The 21,722-nt window shown below is 40.7% G+C and overlaps 1 protein-coding gene across 6 annotated transcripts in view; it reads right to left on the reverse strand.

The window, feature by feature from the left end:
• MLLT10 (MLLT10 histone lysine methyltransferase DOT1L cofactor) overlaps window positions 1-21,722 on the reverse strand; it is a 175,741-nt gene that overhangs the window by 59,177 nt on the left and 94,842 nt on the right. For 5 of the 6 annotated variants that reach the window (XM_039331606.1, XM_039331605.1, XM_039331608.1 and 2 more), the window contains one exon: window positions 2,641-2,736. In XM_039331606.1, coding sequence (XP_039187540.1) covers window positions 2,641-2,736 — 96 coding nt within the window. Of the gene's footprint in view, window positions 1-2,640; window positions 2,737-4,465; window positions 4,525-21,722 lie in introns of those variants that run through there. The other variant, XM_039331611.1, reaches the window with a different exon arrangement.

The raw sequence follows: 21,722 nt of genomic DNA on the forward strand, positions 1-21,722 counted from the left end.
GCTACCACTCATGTCAGCAGCAATGTCCCAATTTGTTCAGTGACCACAATCCCAGTTCTCCCAGTTGCAGTCAATATGCATCCATGAGGCTTGTCAAATTGAATGCTGGAGAGAGGGCCTGGCCCTCCTACTCTACCTGCCCCACTGGGGAGAATGACTGTGATAACAAAGAGGTACAAGGTAGTCGGATTTGAGGTCTGTTCTCAGCATACAAAGGGATTTCCTCTCCATAGGGGAATCCCTCACCACACTGGAGGAATAGACCTCAAATTTAGTAAAACTGCAGTGAACGTTATTGTTCTGGAAGGCTCAGAACACTGACTTTCACTAATATTTTCATCAGTTCTGAGCAAGGTGGTTTTTTTTTTTGAAAATCAGAATATTCTGGCCTAATAAATTTAATATCTCTATGTACCGGTATCTCGGCAGACTTTTGGGTATTGCTCCAAGGACCCCGATTACAATTGGTACAACCATTGATTTCTTTCTTCACAATCGCTCAACTTCAATTTGCAAATCACAATATTTCGTTATTTTTTTCTTGCTGCTTCTCTTCAATTCATGCATCACCTAGTATTGCAATATCAATGAATCAGACTTTTCCCTTTTCCACAATAGTGATGTCAGGCATGTTGTGGGCCAGATGTCTGTCTGCTTGGATCTGAATATTAATAATAATAATATATTATTATTTAAGATTTAATATTCAATTCAATTCACAGTCTGGGACTGGTAAAAACGTAACAATTCAAGTCCTAACCAAGGACCTAAGTGCTAGTAGTAGTAGTAGTAGTAGTAGTAGTAGTAGTGGTGGTGGTGGTGGTGGTGGTATTTGTCATACAATATTCAGACTGGATTTGGCCTTTTTCTTTATCTATTGAATCCTTTCCAAGGATGTGGAATAAGTAGATGTGAATGTTGGAAAGTGTTATAGATATCATAGGATATAAGCTGTTCAAATAAAGTTGCCTTTTGCAATTGACCAATGGTGATATTGTCAAATCAAGTGTTTTTTCAACTGATGCTCCAGTTGTTTTGGGATTGTACTCAATGTGCCTATTACTATTAATAATATTAATATTTTATTATTATTAATCATATAAATCACACTCTTTATTAATAATCAATATTAATTATTAATTCAAATTATTATTACTTACAGTTCTACAAACTATCTTCAATCCTAACAAAGTCTGATATTTCCAGTTTGGTAATTGTGGACTCTAATATACCTAACAATTCCTTCAACTAAGAATATAGATAGTCGACTTACAACTATTTTTTCAGTGTCCATTCAAAGTTACAATGTAACAGAACAAAATGGCTTATGACCAGTTTTCACATTATGACATTGCAGCATCCTCTGGTCACATGATCAAAATTTGAGTGCTTGGCAGCTTACATGTATTTATAAGTTATATTTCCCAAGTTCAAATCTGGAATTTACTCTATGATTCACTTAACAATGGCAGTGATTAGCTTAACAGCTATGGCAAAATAGTTTGTAAAAATGGGGTACAACTCACTTAACAACTGCCTTGCTTAGTAATGAAAATGTTGGGTTCAATTCTGGTCATAAGTCTAGGACTACTTATATCGTTTATCCTCCCTTTAAGAATATCAATAGGAATTCTTATGAAATAAACATAGTGAGTTTCTACATCTCAGTCTTTTCTTTGGAAGTGAACCCATCACCCCTGGAAAAAGATAAACTGCTTGGGAGCAGAGAGAGGAACTAAGACAATAGCAAGGGGTAATCTTACATTTGCTCGCAAATGGCTGCTTTGTGATTAACTATACCAAATATGCAGTTATTTTGTGTAAAAACCTGAATCATGCTTTAAAAGTTTGAAACACATCACTGAAATAGAAAGGTATGTCTTCCACAAAATTAAAAAAAAATGTACTACAAAAATATAATACTACTGATTTAATATAATCCCTTGGTTTTCTTCCACATACATTCCAATCAATTAAACTGTAAAAGTTATTATAAACAAATTTTAAAATATTTAAATATTTATTTAAATATTTTATTTAAATTTAATAAATAAAATTTAATAAATAAAAATAAAATTTAAATTTTATTATACAAGGCTAGCCTTAAATACTAAGATTATTACTTACTCTCTCAAGAAGTTGTACTTAAATATTAGCAGGTATTTAATTTTCAGTATTCTACATTTGGAAACAAAACTAATTTATAGATACAACATAATTATTTGTTTAGTAAAGTGAAGAAAAGGTCTGATTTTTTTCTTATTGAAAGGACATATTATAAGTTTAAATGAAGATTTAGATGTCACATGTAACACTCTTAACAGAATTAATTTACTGGAAAACTTTAGTCTAAACACTTTTAGTTCAAAGGTGGTGCTTCTGCTGTAGTATTTATCATTTCTATTTTAATTTCAGTTGTTCTATGAATAGTTCTTCTGTGGAAAGATCCAACTGAAATAAATATGACTTTATTTTTGTAAACAATTAATATTTTAAAAATTAATTTTATTTTATCGCAAATGTCTATTTAATCCAAAACACTATTTATTATCAAAAGAGATATATAATAAAGTTTGGCAACTACTGAAATCCTCATTGTAGACATCATTTCAACAAAAATTGCAAGAAAAATTCACTTACTTTCTCTGTAGTTACAGTAAGGGAAGGAACCAAGGATGGAGAAGAATCTGTTTGCTTCTTATGTTTTTGTCTATGCTTTTCCTTTTCTTTGTATTTCTAGAAAAGAATTAAAAGTAAAAGCAACATCAGGGAATTATCTGCTGAAACTGGCATTTTAACAACAGGTAGCCCTTGATTTATGGCCATAATTGAGATCTGAATTTCCACTGCTAAACAAGGTGATTGCTAAGTGAATTGCACCAGATTTTTATGACCTTTTTTCCATGGTTGTTAAGTCAATTGCTGCAGTTATTGTGTAATCATGCAGTCATTAAACAAATCCAGTTTCTCCCAGTGACTTTATCAGAAACTGGCTGGGATGGTCGTAAGTTGTGATCACAGGACTCCAGGATGCTGCAATCATTGTAAATACATGGGTTTCCAGGTACCCAAATTTTGACCATATGACCATGGGAATGCTGTGCTAGTTATAAGTACAAAGACTGGTTGTCTTTTTTTCAGTGCCATTGTAATTTAAAGGGTCAGTAAAAGACGGGTTGTGAGTTGAGGACCTATATTAATAAATTATTGTTCTAACATTAATTGAAAATTTATGATATATACAAAATAATTTTATTTAATAATGTTCAGTTCAATCAACACTATTAATGAGGTTATTTGCTTCCAAAGTTGATCCTTTCTTCCCAAAGCTGGGTATTATAAAACAAAAATGTACATTTTTTGATTAGTATCCTAGACATCTTTTATTTGTGATTTATATTAGTTCCGTGCTACTAGTATGTTTAGAATCTTCAGCTATGTAACACTGAATTTTATATCCTGTTGGGTTTCAAAAATAGCGGATATGTTGGTTCAACTTCTTCCTTATTTGTGGTAATATATGATGGGAAAAGAAAATAAGAATTCATGGGGGAGGGTCCGCTTTCTCCCATAAGATATAGAAAATGAAATGGGATTTTGCTTCCCACTCAAAGGCAGTATTATTCAGCCTATCATAGATAACTATAATAAATCTTCATTATGGGCTACTTAAATAACCCAAGCATATAAGCAATCTGTGGTTTTAAATATAGTTTAAAAATCATAATTAACATAATCTATAGCTCAGAATTGGAAAATAACACTCTGCTATAATTAAGTAATCTGAAGCAGAAACAACTGACCTCTTCTTTGCATCCATTATTCTCTTAATGCTAAACCACTGTTTACTATTATATTTGAATGCAGCTAATGACAATTTGATATATCAATAATACCATGTCTTTTAAAATGAATACCATTTTCAGTCATTAAAATAATGTCTATTTACTTTTTAAAATTAACTCCGCAAAAGAATGAGAAAAACAAACCATGATTTGAATTCAAAGTTGCAGCAGTTTTTCTCATATAAATGGGTAGATGAAAATTTACAATTTCTTACATACTGTATTTATTACAAGTAGTGACATAAAAACTTCAGATTTCAACAATGACAGGTAATGAATACAAAAGCCATTGGTAATTTTAAACAATTTGATGATCTGATAATATTGCTAGATGATTCCAGGCTAAAAATCCATACTTTAGTTTTACAAAACATTACCAAATATAAGTATACAAATTGTGTGTGTGTCTGTATGCATGCACATATATACATACATAGGCATTTGTTTTAAAACCTCAAAGAATTATTAAACTTTCATCATACAGGTAATACTCAACTTACAACCACAACTGAGCCAAAATTACTGTTGTCAAGTGAGATTTGTTAAGTGAGTTTTGCCCCAGTTTACGGCCTTTCTTACAATAGTTGTTAAGTGTATCACTGCAGTTGATAAGTTAGTACCTGGCGATTAAGTGAATCTGGCTTCCCCATTGACTTTGCTTGTCAGAAGTTTGCAAAAGATGATCACATGTATGAACCAGTTGCCAAGCACCTGAATTCTGATTACATGATCATGGGGATGCTGCAAAGGTGATAACTGTGAAAAATGATCATAAGGCATTTTTTCAGTGCACTTGTAACTTTGAACAATCACTAAATGAACCGTTGTAAGTCGAGGACTACTTGTACAATCTGAGTAATAACAGCAGCCATCAGCGGTTGAGGAGCATTTCGCTACATAGACTGTGTGTCTTGATTGAGGTATAACCTGTTATTTGGTTTGCCCCCTTCCTACTGGTCATCTTTATGAGAAAATACAATTCGAAAATATTAAATTTTCTATTTAATATTTTATTTACTTATAAATTTAATTTACTAAAAGTCTGCTAAACAACAGTAAAACTCTATATGCATGTTTTATCAAAATTCAAATGGAGCTCAAGATTTCAACCAACTTCACTAGGCTTTATTTCCAGGCGTCGTCGTCGTCGTCATCGTAGTTGTAGTAGTAATAAAGGAGATCATCTAGTCTAATCCCCTGCTAAGGCAGGAAATCCTTTATTATTTCAGACAAATGGCTGTCCAGTCTCTTCTTAAAAATGTCCAGTGTTGGAGCATTCACAGCTTCTGGAGGTAAGTTGTTCCACTGATTAATTGTTCTAACTGTCTGGAAATTTCTCCTTAGTTCTAAATTGCTTCTCTCTTTGGTTAGTTTCCATCTATTGCTTCTTGTCTTGCCTTCAAGTGCTTTGGACAATAGCTTGACTCCCTCTTGTTTCTGGCAACCCCTGAGATATTGCAACACTGCTATCATATCACCCCTCCTCCTTCTCATTATTAAATTAGACATACCCAATTCCAGCAACCTTTCCTTATATGCTTTAGCCTCCAGTCCCCTAATCATCTTTGCTGCTCTTCTCTGTACTCTTTGAGTCTCAACATCTTTTTTACATCGTGGTGACCAAAACTGGATGCAGTATTCCAAGTGTGGCCTTACCAAGGCATTGTAAAGTAGTATTAATACTTCACATATCTTGATTCTATCCCTCTGTTAATGCAACATAAACATGATATAAATTTCTTGCTTTTCCATGTGCTTTGAAAAATAATGTTTGACATTGTTGAAGGAAACTAATAATTCTTTATCTTGTACCAGCAATGTACATGGAGAGTTTCTTACTGCTGCCTGGCTTGTTCCACGGCCTCATAGCAGCAGCATTACGCAGGAGACGGCAAATGGCCGGTTTCGGCGCAACATGGCTGTTTGCTGCCAGCCGCAGCCATTTGCCGCCTCGCTTATTGCACCCAATGCTGCTGCCATAAGGTAGTCCTCGAGGTACAAATCTAATGGAGCCTGCCCATTAGGCTCGTGAATCAAAAATTTGTCAAATGAATCAGACTCAATTTCACAAAATTTTAATATTAAATTCACTAACTGAATCAAATGGTTCGTTAAATGAACGAAGATCTGACTTACTATTTCCTCCGAAGGCTACCTGAACTGAGAGTCTTTTCCTGCTGCTGCTGGCTTTTCCAGCTGCCTATCAGCTGTTTCTGGTTTGAGGAACTAAACTGCCTCCCAAGCAGGTTCTCCCTTTGCAACTTTTTTTGTTGTTGTTGTTGCTAGGCAGTTCAAGCTTCTTCAGAGGGGAAGGAGAATTCTCCGGTTGCAGTTGGCACTATAATAATTAGCTTAAGTGTCTCCAGCTAGGCACCCAGACGGAGATGGTTGTGGGTTTACAGAACTGTCAGCTTGCAACAGTAACTGAGATGGAAGGGACCTTGAGGTCATCTAGTCTAACCCACTGCTCTCATAAGAGAGTATTGTATTTCTGATAAATGCCTATCCAGTCTCTTCTTAAAAGCCTCCAGTGAAGGGACACCCATAACTTCTGAAGTCAATTTAAATTTAAAACCTTAAAAAAAACAAAACACTGTTCCTGTTCAGCACAAACCTCTCTAGACAAAATCCAATATGGAGTGGGGGGATTTCCTTCTAAAATGGAAAGCTCAAGCCTCGCCAGGCAAAATCCAAAAGGTTTTCTGCCTTTTCTAATAGTAGTACAGAACCAAATACAGGGCTACGGTACAGGTAATCCCCAAGTTACAAACGTTCACTTAACGCTCATTCAAAGTTACGTGATCAGCACCCCCTAGTGTTTATAAGCAAGTCCCGAAATTACGAATATTGCAGCACCATGGCAGCTCTGCAACATTCACCCTATTGTCCCCCACTCCCCACAACTGCTTCCCCCTCCCTTCCTGCCACTTACCTTGCAAAATCTGTCTCCACTCTGTCGTGGTTTCTTTCTCTTTGAGGGAGAGATGAGTCGGCTTGGAATTGCTTTTTGCACTGACAATGGAAGCTCCTAGGTGCCGTAATATCGCATAGTTCAAACACAAATTCTCTGCAAAAGAGATCATGGCCCCCGGAAGCTTCCATTCTGCATTTTGAATAGCCCCACTAGAGCACAAACACTTTTTATCTGAAGGAGAGCTGAGAGAGCTTGGAAGTTCCATGTGATTGCCAATGGAGCACTTTAGGAACAAAGTGTTCCTTTCCGTGCAGTTCGTGCAGTCAGATAAAAAGGAGTTTGAGCGGCAACAGCTTGAGTTTCTCCGCTATGTCCAAGTGGAAAGAAGCAGAGGCGCAGAGCGGGATTGCTCTCAATAAGGCTGGCACATGTAAGCGAGCAGCACACCTGGGTCTTCTTGAGAGCAATGCTGCTCTTTGCCTCTGCTTTCCTCTTTCGGATCGAACAGAGAAACTCAAGCTGCTGCCACCACTTGAGTGGGAAGGTCGACAAGGAGAAGAGCAGTCAGGATTGGTGCCACTGGCCGGTCAGGCAAGAAATAGGTTGGGTAGGGTGGGTGAGTGGCTGGCTGGAGAGGGAGATCATGGCCACTCAGGTGCCTGCGTCCAAGCCGCCAGCAGCTTGGACGCAGGTGCAAGGGGACTCTCCACATGATGCTTCCCCACTCAGTTGAAGGCTTTGTTCCTGCCTTCAAACTAAGGCCAGTGCATGTAAGAGCACCCAGGCCATGGATGGCATTGGTTCCTGCACCCGTCTGACTCTGATTCCATGTTTTGCCCCATAGGCATACAAACAAAGCAAACATTCCCTCCCCCAGAATGTAAGCTTCCAGGGGCCATGATCTAATTTGCAGAGAATTTTTGTTTGAACTTGCACAATATTCCAGCACCCAGGAGTTTCCATTGTCGGTGCAAAAAGCATTTCCAAGCTGACTTTCCTCTCCCTCAAAGGGAAAGAAATCGCAGCAGAGGGAAGACAGATTTTGCAAGGTAAGTGACTCTGGCGCGGCAGGAAGAAGGGGGAAGCATGAGGTATCTTAGTGAGTCGGGGAGACCTTGGGGGCCTGGTTCATCACTAGGCACTCCATGGCCTTCCCCTCCCTGAGATACCTCATGTGCACTTAAAGAGCAACGGAGTGATCTTGATCGTGGTACTAGATTCACACCCACAAGTTTTCAAGTTGCAAGTGCAATGGGCAGGCTCCATTACACTTGTAACTCGAGGACTATCTGTATTGTATTTTGGGGAGTAGGGGAGCAGAATAAAAGCTGTAAAGTACAGTATATTGCACAGTACAGTATTTGGTCCTCTGCTGCTATGGAAAATACAGAGAAAGTAGATGAGAATGAGTTTAAGGCTCCAGACAATCCCAGGATATAAATAAAATAAACAAGTATAACTATAAAATAAAATAAAAATCCTAGATCAATATTAGCCACCAAGATTAAGACAGTACAAATAAAATGGCTATCTTACAGAAGTACTGTATTGCAATGCAGCATACTTTAAATTATTTTTTGCTAACTTCAGCTCATTCTGCCAGTTTTTGTCTGCAGTTCTTTGCAATTTGAAAGTAGAAAATTGAGCAATGCCATGATTCCCCCAAAAATGTATTATTTAGACAAACTATCTACAGTAATATACACTAATCTCCAAAATAAAAGCAAGGAAACAACATTATAGAATGCTCTGATCAAATGCATTTCTACAAGCAGTTTCAGGCAAATAAAAACAAACTAACTTTGCAAAGTACAATTTAAAAAAAGCAGAGCAGTTCCCAAAGTGATTACAAACAATACAGTACAGTACTACAGAATAACAAAAAAGAATATTTTAAAATATTTACAGAAGTAATTCTAGTTCTCTAGTCCTCAAGACTAGCAAGCAGCAAATCTTCCACGCAACTCCAGGAAAAAAAAAGGTCGATGCCGGCTAAAAAACTGACTGGATTTTGTTTGGCCATGTGACCAGGAAGAACAAACAAACAAAAAAAAACCCTTCCAGCTTCTCGTAGCCCCTAAGCATCCCAGGCAAGTCACAGAGTTAAATATGGCTGCTGCTGCAGTAGAGACTCAATTCAAGTCACATGGCCATTGAGGTCTCTTTTGGTCGTAATTTTGAATTTCTAATGTAAGTACCCTTTCTGAATAAGTTTGTTTTTGTGAAAATTCACTAAATAAACGTTCGTACCTGGAGGATTACCTGTATTGATTTCTTGAAGTTTCATGGAAGAATTACATAGTAAAAACTACAGATGATTTTCCTCCAATCATCAGCAACAGAGAGTGCTTATACTTAGAGGTCTGCAGCTATGTAGTCATAAGCACATTTTTTAAAGAAATTAATTATCGATTATCCCATACTTATATATTAGTGCCCTGTTAAGAAAGAAAGCTGACATTCCCATAAGGATAAGAATCAAATACCATGATCAATTAAAATTGTTCCATTTTACAAATGCATCAACAACAGTATTGTTGCTATAACTAATAATACAAACCATAACTAATAATACCATGAACACTCAGGATGTAATTGAAACATATATTTTCTGGTTGTTAAATTTAAAATTCAGGTGAAATCATTCATTGGAACTAGTAGAAATACTGAAATAATCAGGCAAAGGATACAAAAGAGAACTCATGAAATCTGGAAGTATATATCCCACACAAGCTAACTATGAGGAATTGTTATGGATATCTAACTCTCACCAGAGGATAGTTCAAAAAATATGACTTTCCAAATACATCCAGTTATATCCTTGGATAAGGAAGCATTCTCAGAGCAGTAGACTTTCTAGATAAGGAACTCAGCGAGTCTGATAAAATACTGACCAACGATAAAATAATATGAGGCCTTATAAGTCAAATCTTGAACCAAAAACCTGAAAAACATAACCTATGGAAATGCTGAAATTGTCTTCTGGAGTTGGAGACCAGGAAGCACAGAGACACTTGGCTCCATAGAAAAACACCCTGGCATAGACCAGTCTACATGGCAGTAGCCTGGTACTAAAAATAAAGATCTATATTCAAGTGGAGAGTTTCAAGAATTTAATGTCCCATCTGGCTGCAATCTTGTGTTTGAACAATTCTCCATTACAGCCATATTTTGTATTTTAGTTTAAATAATGTAAATTCAATATTTAGCTTTTGCTGTGAAATCTTCTTGGAAACCATAATGTCACCTACAGTGACAACAAACAGAACTTTGCCCTGTGAACTCAAGCTACTGGTTGGAGAACTCTGTTCCCTTTGAAATCAAGACTATATTTATGACCATGCCTACTGGATTTATGACCCTTAAATTACTAGTTAAATGATTGCAGCCTGAGGGGTCCAAAAGACACCTGAATCATGAATCAGCTTTGTCTAAACCTGAATATCATGTATTACAGCACGTACAGTGGTAGTATTCTGGGTCATGTTCTCAATACCTAATAACAACTTATGACTCAGAGTATTACAACTGTTAAGGATATGCATACTAATATCCTATTTCTGTGGTAATCTCTTAGGCAACATATGTTTATCATGCCCACAACATCTGTGTATTTGCACCCAGGATGACCATTCTGTTATCAGAAGCACACCTATCTATACATAAGTACCATGTAGTTCTGAATACAGCTTGCTGATGAAAATGGTTTCCACCATCATTTGCATTCTTTTTCTATAGTCAACAAAAATATGCTTGCAGCATTCAAAGAACTTAGTTCAATATTCCATTAGAAAGTTCATTTTCTCTTTAGGAAAGTGATTGTGAAACCAGAGTTAGCAAGCCAGCACTATTTTATGGAATGAATGAGACAAGCAGGAAACGGAAACTTTTCTTTCCTCTGTAGAGTCTATACTACCTATAATGAACATTAGTTTTCCGTGATATTACCCATCTTTTGGTCCTGCTAAAAGCTGAAAAACTAACAGATTTTTTATGGAATTAGATTAAGCAAGTATTATATTTCTAGGATGCTCCAAGAATGATATTAAGTCTGGCTAAGCAGTTGGAAGCAATGTTGTTATCCGGATGTTTTGTTCTATTTTTTAATTATAAATTCATGCTTTGACTGTTCTCTTGTTTAACTTTAGTGAGCTAGTTATTGATTTTTTTTCTTATTCTGGAAAAAAGTGCTATTTAATAACTTTTCTTTCCTCTTTTATTCTCTCATTGCAAAGCCCTTCATCTTTCCAGATGATATAACCAATGAACCAGAAATAGCCCTTCCTGTATGTGACCAATGTTGTAGCAGCATTGTTTAGTACAGGGATGGGCAAATATTGCCATGCTAGCTCAAGAATTTTGGGAGCTGAAGTCCACAAGTCATAAAGGGGCCAAAGTTGCCCACCCCTGATTTAGTAGATCATGCTCCTCTAAAACAACTCATTGCACAGCATAAAAACTAGTACAGATTTAAGCAGAGGAGGCTAATAAAAAAGGAACATTTGAGATTAAGAGATTAACACTGATTAGTTAATCTGTTCTTAATTTTCCATTTCCATTGTAGTTTTGAATTCAACTACAGCTCTACTTTGGGAACACAACGTATATCAGATCAAATAACTATTTCACAGAATCATAGAATTGCAAGGGGCCACAGAGATAAACTTGTTCAACTTCTTGATCGGTGCAGAACCCATTAGAGCAGTGGTTCTCAACCTTCCTAATGCCGCGACCCCTTAATGCAGTTCATCATGTTGTGGTGACCCCCAACCATAAAATTCTGGGAGTTGAAGTCCACATGCCTTAAAATTGTCAAGGTTGAGAAACACTACACCCAAAATGCATGCTTAAAGTGATGTTTGAATACAGTCATTGCAAAGCAACATTTATGACACAGTGTATGTCCTAAATAAGTCAGTTTTTGGGGCATACTCAGGAAACTATGGCCTAATAATATGATGTGTGAACTTATATAGAATATACTCCCCTTCTGCTTACAAGGAAACCTGGTCTTAACTTGTACTGAGGAAAGCCCAAGTCACCAATCCATTCAGCCACTTCCTTAAGGGTCCAGGATAAATACAAGGGACCAATCTGACGAAGACCTTTCTCGTTTGCAGCCAGAGTTAGGCGGGAACTCCGTACTGGGGGAAGCCTGAGAGGTGGCCATTCTCAGAGAAAGCAGTGTGTTCAGCTTTTCCAGGCTGCTTCCCAATCGTTTCGCCTCTCCCCGGTCGACTTTGGGGACTTTTTTGTCTGCTGCGGTCAGAGGCATGGGGGGCATCGGTGGCGGACTGCTCCCCAGAGCCGGAGCAGCTGGTGCAGCCGCCCTTGCCCCCATACCCCGCCTGCAACTGCCCCGCCAGTGCTGCCGCCCCACCGCTCACCCCACGCAGCCCCACTGTGTAGAGTGGACCCCGCAGCTCCCACAGCACCAGCCGTACACCATACTGATGGCACAGAGCTTGCGGTTGCAAAGCCAGACGCCAGTGCAGGGCGGCGGGAGGGCACGGGCTGTGGGCAGGCCGAGGTAGCGGAAAGCGTCGTGGGCCAGACGCTCCAGGGCAGCCATGTAGGCACACAGGGTGAGGAAGCGGCAGCGCAGGTCCAGCACTGGCTAGGCCACCAGCTGGCCCGGCCCAAGGAAGGTCAGCCACCCACCGCGCTCCATGCGCGCCACCTCCGCACCCAGTGCCCGCCACTCCCCCACCAGCACCACCTCCACCGCTGCCTTTCCTGTACATCCCCGTGTCAAGCGGGCCCTGCGGCTCCCACAGCACCAGCAGCACACCACACTGATGGCGCAGAGCTTGCAGTCGCCGAGCCAGACGCCAGTTTGGGGCGGCAGGAGGGTGCGGATGGCAGGCAGGTTGAGGAGGCAGCAGGCGTTGTGTCAAGCGGGCCCCACGGCTCCCACAGCAGCAGCCGCAATGCACACCGATGGTGCACGGTGAGCACGAGGCGAGCACGAGGCAGGCATGCACATGTTTCCCATGCTTCAGTGCCAGGCTCTCCATGCTGCAGTGCGACATGGAGAGCCTGGCTGACACGGATGAGCACGAAGCAGGAATGCACATGGACTCTGCTTTCTGCAGGGCAGAATTAAGTGCTGCTCCCCACCTCCCACCCCTGGTCCTCTTTTACTTACAAGTAGGAGATGGTGTAGTTGCTCAACAGGGAGGGGTGCAAAGTTCCTGCAAACTTGCCTTTGCTGCAGACAACTTGCATATGCAACATTTGCCGGCTGGGTCTTTTGGCGCTCAGCAGTGCAGAGACAGCCATTAACGACCAGGTCTGGACAATTCTTATTGGCTTTTGAAAGCCAATAGAATAGAGTCTATTCTATTGACTTTCGAAAGCCAATAGATTAAGAGTCTATTCAATAGAGTCTATTCTATTGACTTTCGAAAGCCAATAGGATAGAGTAGCACAGCTCATAGAAAAGTTGAAAAAATCCATCAAAAAAAGGTGCCAGAATGCCGTTCTGAGCATTCTATGAGAAAAAAAAGCCCTGGTCTTAGGCGACCCCTGTGAAATGGTCATTCGACCCCCAAAGGGGTCGCGACCTACAGGTTGAGAACCGCTGCATTAGAGCATCTCTGAAAGACAACCATCCAAACTATGTGAAGTTTCTCACTGAAAGAACTTATCATTTCACATGGCAGCCTGTTCCATAGGTTGACAATTGATCAGTGTCAAGATATTCCTGCTGATGTGTAACATAAACCTATGTCGCTGAAGTTTTAATGCACTGCTTTGTTCCTTCATTCTGGCCAATAGGGAGTTAGTCCACTCCCTCTTTTATGTGACAGATTCCAGATATTACAACTGTTCACATATTTCCTCTTCATTTATTCATAAACTAAACATAACCAGATTTTTCTATTAATGCATCCCAAGATAGCCTTTGTTTTTTTAACAGTTAAACTACTGGCTTGTTTTTAACTTACAGTTGACAAGAAATCCAGATCCTTCTGCAAATTTGATAGGTATCCCTTGATGCAATACTGATGTTGAAAAGCACCAGGTCTGTGCACGTCTACAAGATATTTCCCTCCTCTAAAATGAAGCCATTAATAAACATCCTTTGGCTCTTGTTACTTAGCCTATTTTGAGACAATCTAAGATTAGGATCCCATTTTATTAAAAAATTTATGAGATAATCCATCAAAGAATTTGGTGTGATCTAGGTACATTATATCCATAGCATTATATCAATAGCATTCCTCTAATCTATTAAAACTACCATAAGGTTAGTGACACTATATATTTTATTTCTATGTTTGCATTTCCAGTAGAGGATTTTTTCTTTTTAGTAATAGTAATAGTAGTAAAGTTGGAAGGGACCTTGGAGGTCATCTAGTCCAACCCCCTGCTCAGGCAGGAAACCCTACACCATTTCGGACAAATGGCTGTCCAGTCTCTTCTTAAAAACTTCCAGTGTTGGAGCATTTACTGCTTCTGGAGGCAGGCTGTTCCACTGATTAATTGTTCTCACTGTCAGGAAGTTTCTCCTTAGTTCTAGGTTGCTTCTCTCCTTGAGACTGTTAGTAAACTAAAAATACGGTTACCATAACTATTTGTATAGATATGATGATCTATAATATACTCCCCTTTCCTTTCAACTCCTTTCAACAATCTCAGTTTTTGCTCAATAAAAGGAGAGGATATTCGAAGGTAGAACCTAGTTGGCTACTGGTCAAGTTGAATAGTTCATTCATTAATTATGGACTGTGAGACACTTGCTCAAATCAAAGATAAATCTGACTGAAGAATTCTGTTTAGTTATTTCCAAATCATAATTTGGTGACTAAGCATATTTTACATTTGGATGTTCTTTCTTCTTTCCTTCCCTTCTCTGCCCATTCAACATGTTCGTACTTTGGTGGTTAATGATAACTACATTTAGTATAATATGGACAACATACCATACTGCTAATTACTGTTTGCTCTCACATCAAACTTCAAGTACAATTATTTGGATGGGACAGAACATCCAAATCAGTTATTGCTCACTAACAAAAAGAAGAACATGACTATCAATCAGCAGAACTGAAACAGTCATGTTATAAAAACAAAAGTGACAATTTATGCAAACATATTTTTGTAGCTTACGGTATATTAGCACATCCACAACTTGATATTACTGGATATAAATTAGAAGAAAGTAGGTCAATAGCCTTATAAGCAGACTATCATAGTGAAGCTACATTTACCACTAGCATGACAAATATAATGAATGATTTAACCAGAAAAGTTAAAACAAGGAGTCAAAGAAAACGGATAACTTGAAACTTGCAAGCTTTCCTCCTTCAAGCACAATGTTCCTTTTGCTGCAAAAGTATCAATATTATTGTTACAAATAGTCCTATCTCCTAGATATATAATTAGCAATAGCAATATAGTATGTGATTACTTTTAGCACTGCAATTCATCAATTGCCTGAAATCACGATCTTCTGGACCCTAATTTAATACGTCCAAGAAAAACTGCCAAAAAACACCAGTATCAATTTTAATTTCTTTTAAACTCCTATATTCTCTTTAAATAATATCATATATGTAGTATAACATATGACTATTTATTCCTAATAAGAAAGCAATGTGTTAATCACAATACTGCAACTTCACTTTCTTCTATCCAAATGTAGCCAAATATATCCCTTGAATTGAGGAAGGAAAGGGAAAGGTGATACTAGAAGAAAAAGTACAAGATCAAGCCTTTGCCAACTATTTTTTTTTATAATTCTCTCTGAAACTGTTCCTTGTAAAATTGTACAAATGTTACCAACTAAACTAAAGCTTACACTACATAATCCATAACTTCACACAAAGCACAAAGGTAGATTTCAAATTTAATTATACATTAATCTGATTTTTTATTAGTGACTAAAAAACTTTAACCATCAAACAGATTATTCATTTCCACAAAGAACTGGTTTACAACTAGTAAAACAATCATTAAAAACAACCATCAGTAATTCTGTATTGCAGATATTTCATCTTCAATTTTAGTGAAGTACAAGTTCCAGTCACGCTCTAGGTATTTGTTGACCCACTACAGCTACTTAATAATTCCAGTAGGTGATAGCAGTTGCAGGTAGTCAAGTCTCCTAGTCAAAAGCTATTATGGGGTACAATAACCATGTCATCAAAATTACTTTATTTTCTCAAAATATCTTGTAAGATTTCTAGGGCAACAAATTGCAGAACACAGTTCCAACCTACATAAAGACCATAGGTTTTACATATCCTAGAACGATTAAGAAAAATATTAATGACAAAAATATTAATGAATGAATATGCAAATGCCCAGAGGCAAACAAATTCGTAACTATAAACCAGCATAGGTTTGTCAAAAACAGATCATGCAAAACAAATCTTACTACATTCTTTGACAAAGAGTAAACATTAGTGAAACGCTGTGGATATAATTTACTTGCACTTCAGTAAGGACTTTAGCAAGGCGTTTGATAAAGTAGACGACAACCCACTATTTGATAAGATAGAAAAATGTGAGTTAGACAGTAACTCTACCAGATGGATTCATACAACTGGCTGACCTACCGCACTCAATGTGTAGTCCTTAATAGAACTGCATCTACATCAGTGGTTCTCAACCTTTTTAATGCTGCGACCCCCAACCGGTCGTAAGTCGAGGACTACTCAACCGGTCGTAAGTCGAGGACTACTCAACTGGTGCAGCACCGTTTGCAGAATGGGACTTTTGGCGGGCTCAGCAGGGCAGAGTCAGCCTGGACAATTCCTATTGGCTTTTGAAAGCCAATAGAATTAGACTCTATTCAAGAGAGTCTATTCCATTGGCTTTCAAAAGCCAATAGAATAAAAGGGAGTAGCACAGCTAAGGAAAAGGGGGAAAAAATGGCAGACTGCGTTCTTTGGCAACCCCCGTGAAATGGTCGTTCGACCCCAAATGGGGTCCCGACCCACACGTTAAGAACCACTGATCTACATGGAGGGAAGTATGCAGTGGGATACCCCAAGGTTGTGTCTTATGCCTGTATTGTTCAATGTCTTCATCAATGATTTAGACGAGGGAGTAGAAAGGGAACTCATCAAATTTGCAGATGACACTAAGCTGGAGACAACACTCCAAAAGATAGGCTCAAGATACAAAAGGATCCCGACAAACTTGAACACTGGGCCCTGTCTAACAAAATGAAATTCAGTGGTGATAAAAGTAAAGTTCTACTTTTAGGCAAAAAAACCTAAATGCACAGCTATAGAAAAGGTGGCACCTGGCTTAACAGTAGTAACTACAAGAGGGATCTTGGAGTTCTAGTGGACAATCACTTAAATATGAGTCAGCAGGTGCAGCTGCTAGAAAAACTAACACAGTCCCAGGCTGCGTTAACAGAGGGATGGAATCAAGATCATGTGAAGTATTAATACCACTTTATAATGCCTTGGTAATACTGCATACACTTTTGGTTGTCGCAATATAAAAAAGATGTTGAGACTCTAGAAAGAGTGCAGAGGAGAGCAATAAAGGTGATTAGGGGACTGGAGGCTAAAACAGACAAAGAATGATTGTAGGAATTGGGTATATTTAGTTTCATGAAAAGAAGTTCTAGGTCAAACATGTCAAACTTGGAACGTCACATGACATTGCGGGATGTATCGGGACTGTTTTGCCATTGTCAGCAATGGGGTGGGCACGGCTTCTACATGATGCATCTGGCCCACGGGCCGGCAGTTTGACACCCCTATGTTCTAGGTTGACATGATAACAGTGTTCCAATATCTAAGGGGCTGCCATAAAAAAGGGGCGTTGTCTTACCTGAACGCCTTTTCTCAGCATGAAGATGTAGCATCCACCGATTGGGTAATCAAAGCCTTCCTGCTCAGATTTAGACTAAGACCAAACTTTAGCCACGCCTTCCTTGGGCGCTCCTTTCCCAGTTTTGTCAAGGCGAAGCATTCATTAGGTCCGACACAGTAGCTCCTCCTGAAAAAAATCTGCCTAGACGAAGTGTTAAGGGTGGGTGTGGATGCTACATCTTCATGCTGAGAAAAGGCGTTCAGGTAAGACAACGCCCCTTCTCCAGCATGATAGATGTAGCATCCACCGATTGGGACATACCAAAGCCACCCGTGTCCCTGTCGGGAGGGAAGTCTAGGCTTGTGGCTCATGCGTAGAGACTACCTGCTGCAGAACCCTTCTGCCGAAGGATGCGTCTGAGGCAGCGAATTTATCAAGCTTGTAATGCCTTATAAATGAAGAGGGGGAAGCCCAGGTGGCTGCCCTGCAAATTTCCTCAATCGAGGCCTGAGTGGACCAGGCCGCAGATGTAGCAGCGCTACGTGTAGAATGAGCAGTGATGTGAGGAGGAACAGGAAGAGACTGAGTCCTGTAAGCGTGAGAGATGCAGGCCCTAATCCATCTACCAATGGTCGAGGATGATACTTTCAGACCCATGGAAGAAGGTTGGAAAGACACAAACAAGGCCTCCGATCTACGAAATGCAGCGGTTCGCTTCACATAGTGATGCAAAGCCCTGCGTACGTCTAATGTATGCCACAATCTTTCAAGACGGTGAGAAGGTCGCGGACAAAAGTCCGGAAGAATCAGATCTTGATACCTGTGGAAGCTAGTATTGACTTTCGGAATGAAAGAAGGGTCCAATTTTAGGATCACTCTGTCATCCAGAAAAACACAAAGATCCTCCCTGATCGAGAGTGCAGCAAGTTCCGAGATGCGTCTTGCTGAGGTGATGGCTATCAAAAAGGCTACTTTCAATGAAAGGAAGTGTAGTGAACAAGATCTGATGGGTTCAAATGGTGAACTGGTAAGAACCTGCAGAACCCTTGGCAGGTCCCTTGTGGGATATCTGTGTACTACAGGGGGACCTGTATTAACGGCTCCCTTAAGGAAGGCCGTAACAGCTGGATGATGAGATAGCTGTACCTGATCCCCGCAAATGAGAACCGTGGATAATGCTGCGATCTGCCTACGGATGGTATTGTGAGAGTCCCCTGTTTAGTCCGTCTAAAAGGTAGTCCAATAATATCGGAATGGTGGTAGCCAGTGGGTTGACCCTCCTGGTGTTACACTATGCACAGAAACTTTTCCACGTGGCATCGTAGATCCTGTTAGTGGAGGGACGTCTAGAGGCTTGAATTATAGCAATCACTCCAGTCGAATAGGACTGTCTAATTAAGCTCTCCCTTTCAAGTGCCAAGCGGCTAGTTGAAGCCACTGCGGGTCCGGATGTTGGAGCTGACCCTGACTGAGGGAGATGCGATCTGCTGGAATCTTCCAAAGTGGGGAGATCGATAGGTCCACGAGATCTGCAAACCAAGGACGCCTTGGCCAATGTGGGACCAGCAAGATTAATTCTGCCCCCTCTAATAGGAGTTTTCTGATGACAGCTGGAATCAGGGGAAGTGGAGGGAAGGCATACAGAAGTCCCTTGGGCCATCTGCTGCGTAGCGCGTCCGTTCCCTCCGCCCGTGACGTAAACCGCGTGGAATACCTGGGAAGCTGAGCATTTGCTGGCGAAGCAAACAGGTCTACCTGAGGCTGCCCGAACCTCTCTGATATTTCCCTGTACTGATAATGTCTGTTTGCATGGCAGACATCCATCCCCCTGAGGACTTGGGAACCACGAAGAGAATGGAGTAGAACCCTTTTCCTTTTTGTTCCGGAGGAACTGATTCTATGGCTCTTATTTCTAATAAGTGTGATATTGCTGTGTCTACTAGTTCGGCCTTGTGTGCGTGTCTTGAGGCGGGGCACTGAAGGAAGCGGTCTGGTGGTATGGACTTTAGTTCTAGGGCTAGACCGAATCTTATGGTCTCTCTCACCCAGGTATCGTTTGTGGTGACCTCCCAAGTGTCGTTGAACAGGGTTAAGCGTCCGCCTATGGGAGGGTCCAATCTGGCATCACTTAGACCTTCGGAATGGACGGCCTCCCGCCCCCCTGAAGGGTCGCTTGGTCTGGAACTGACCCCTGGCTCCTGAATTCTGGCGGTCCTGTTGGCGATCCTGTCTGGGGGAAAAGGATCGGGAACCTCTGGGCCAATCCCAGGACTGCCCTGATCGAAAGGGCTGCCTCCATTCCCAAGAACTTCCGGCCCTGAAGGACTGCCTGCGAAATTCTTGTTGAGGTCTCCTATCCGTCTTCTTGGACGGATGAGCTAAGGTTTTTCTCTTATCCTTCCCTTCAACCAGGTATGGCTCTAGGATTTGGCCAAATAAATTCTTGCCACTGTAGGTGTCTGTAGCAAGACGCCATCTTGACTTTAGGTCAGCCCTCCACTGTTTGACCCACATGAATCTGCGGGACGCAACTGTGGCTGCAATAGATCTGGCTGAAAATTTGGTGGAGTTGAGGGAAGAATCTGACATGTATTCCGCCGCTGTTACTAGTTTACCTAGAGTATGTTGTGCGCGTACCTGGTCTGGAGGAATTAATGCCTGTAGTTCCCGGAACCACATGATAGAAGTTCTCGCGAAAAAGGATGAGGACGAAGACGCCCTGATGGCCCAGGCAGAGGCCTGGTGAGCCCTGCGGAGAGAAAACTCAAAACGTTTATCTTCCGCCTTGAGATGTTTGGCCATGTCTCCAGGAACAGTGGATGTGGAGAACAAAGATGTTAATGGAGCATCCACTGTGGGAACCTCTAAAAGGGAAGAGAATGCAGAAGATACATTATACAATCTCTTTTCTGTGCTGCTAGGAGAGGGTAGGGTGGCCAGTGAGGTCCACTCTTTTTCCACCGTCTGGTGGAAAACAGCTGGACAAGGAACTTGTTTTTCCTCTACCACCTTTCTAACAAACAAAGGGTTTGACTCTTGTGCAGCCGAGGTAGATGGCTTGGGTTCCTGCTCCGAGACCAGGTTGGCTGTTGTGCAGGCTTTTAACAAAAGAGATTTGAATAGGTTTGGATCAAAAAGCCCCGATGTTGGGGTTGGATCCTGATTTACCTCCTCATCCTCAGACATAGGTCCTTCAGTTGTCACCAGGTCAACAGATTCAGTCTCCCCAAACTGAGATGAAGTCTCAGAAATACCTGAACCCGCTGACTGGGGACGTCCAGTGCGGTCTGCGGGCAAGGGTGGAGAAGGTGAAACCTGTGAGGGACCAGCTGCTAAGGAAGAAGACATGAATTGATTGAAGGCCTGGTGCATAAAGCTCTGAAACTGTTGAGCCCATAAGGATCGCTCAGCTGAAGGCACACCAGCAGCAGTGGTCTCAGGAGTATGCGTACTAATGTTAGTAGGAGAAATGGAAGGCCCTGGCAGAGGGGATATAGGGATATGTTGTCTAGGGGCAGATAGACTGACCTGTTCAGTTCCCCCTTGAGGAGACCCTGCCCTGGGGGCTTGATAAGACGGCACCAGTGAGGGCTCATAAGGTGAGCTGGCCAGAGAAGCAGGGGGAACCAATTCAGCTTCTCTGGACCTGAACCTTTGTGCTTTGGAGAACTCTTGCTCCAGTGCCTGGTGTCTCCTCGAGGCCTCTCACTCAGCAGTCTTGGAGGGTTCTTTGGTTGATAAATGCTTGGTTTTAGCTTTTTTCTTCCCCCCTGTATTTGAATCAGAGGATCTGCGTTTTGCTTGAATGGGGGGAATATCAGAACCCTGCAAAGCCTGAGGAGACTCACCATCTGCCACTGTGCCCAGGCTTTCCAGGTAGGAGAAGCCCTGGGGTGGGGGTAACTACGCAGATCAAGTTGTCCGGGAGGGAAGCTTCCCACGCCCTAAGATAACCACAATGGCAAACAGCCAGAACAGCTGTCTAAAACTGTCTGCTGGGCCCTGCCGGCACAGCGCCGGGAGCTAAACAGAACAGGTCAGGAACCCCACAATTTAAGATAATAGGTGTTATTATTGTTATTATTATTTTTATTTTATTTTATCTTATTTTATTTTACTTTTGTAATAAATCTCTGAGAAGCAATGTGTCGAAAAAACAGCTAAACCCCCAAGAGGACCCA

Source organism: Crotalus tigris, unplaced genomic scaffold, assembly GCF_016545835.1.
Source record: "Crotalus tigris isolate CLP2741 ecotype Arizona unplaced genomic scaffold, ASM1654583v1 scf7180000024437.13266115, whole genome shotgun sequence".
NCBI lineage: Eukaryota > Metazoa > Chordata > Lepidosauria > Squamata > Viperidae > Crotalus > Crotalus tigris.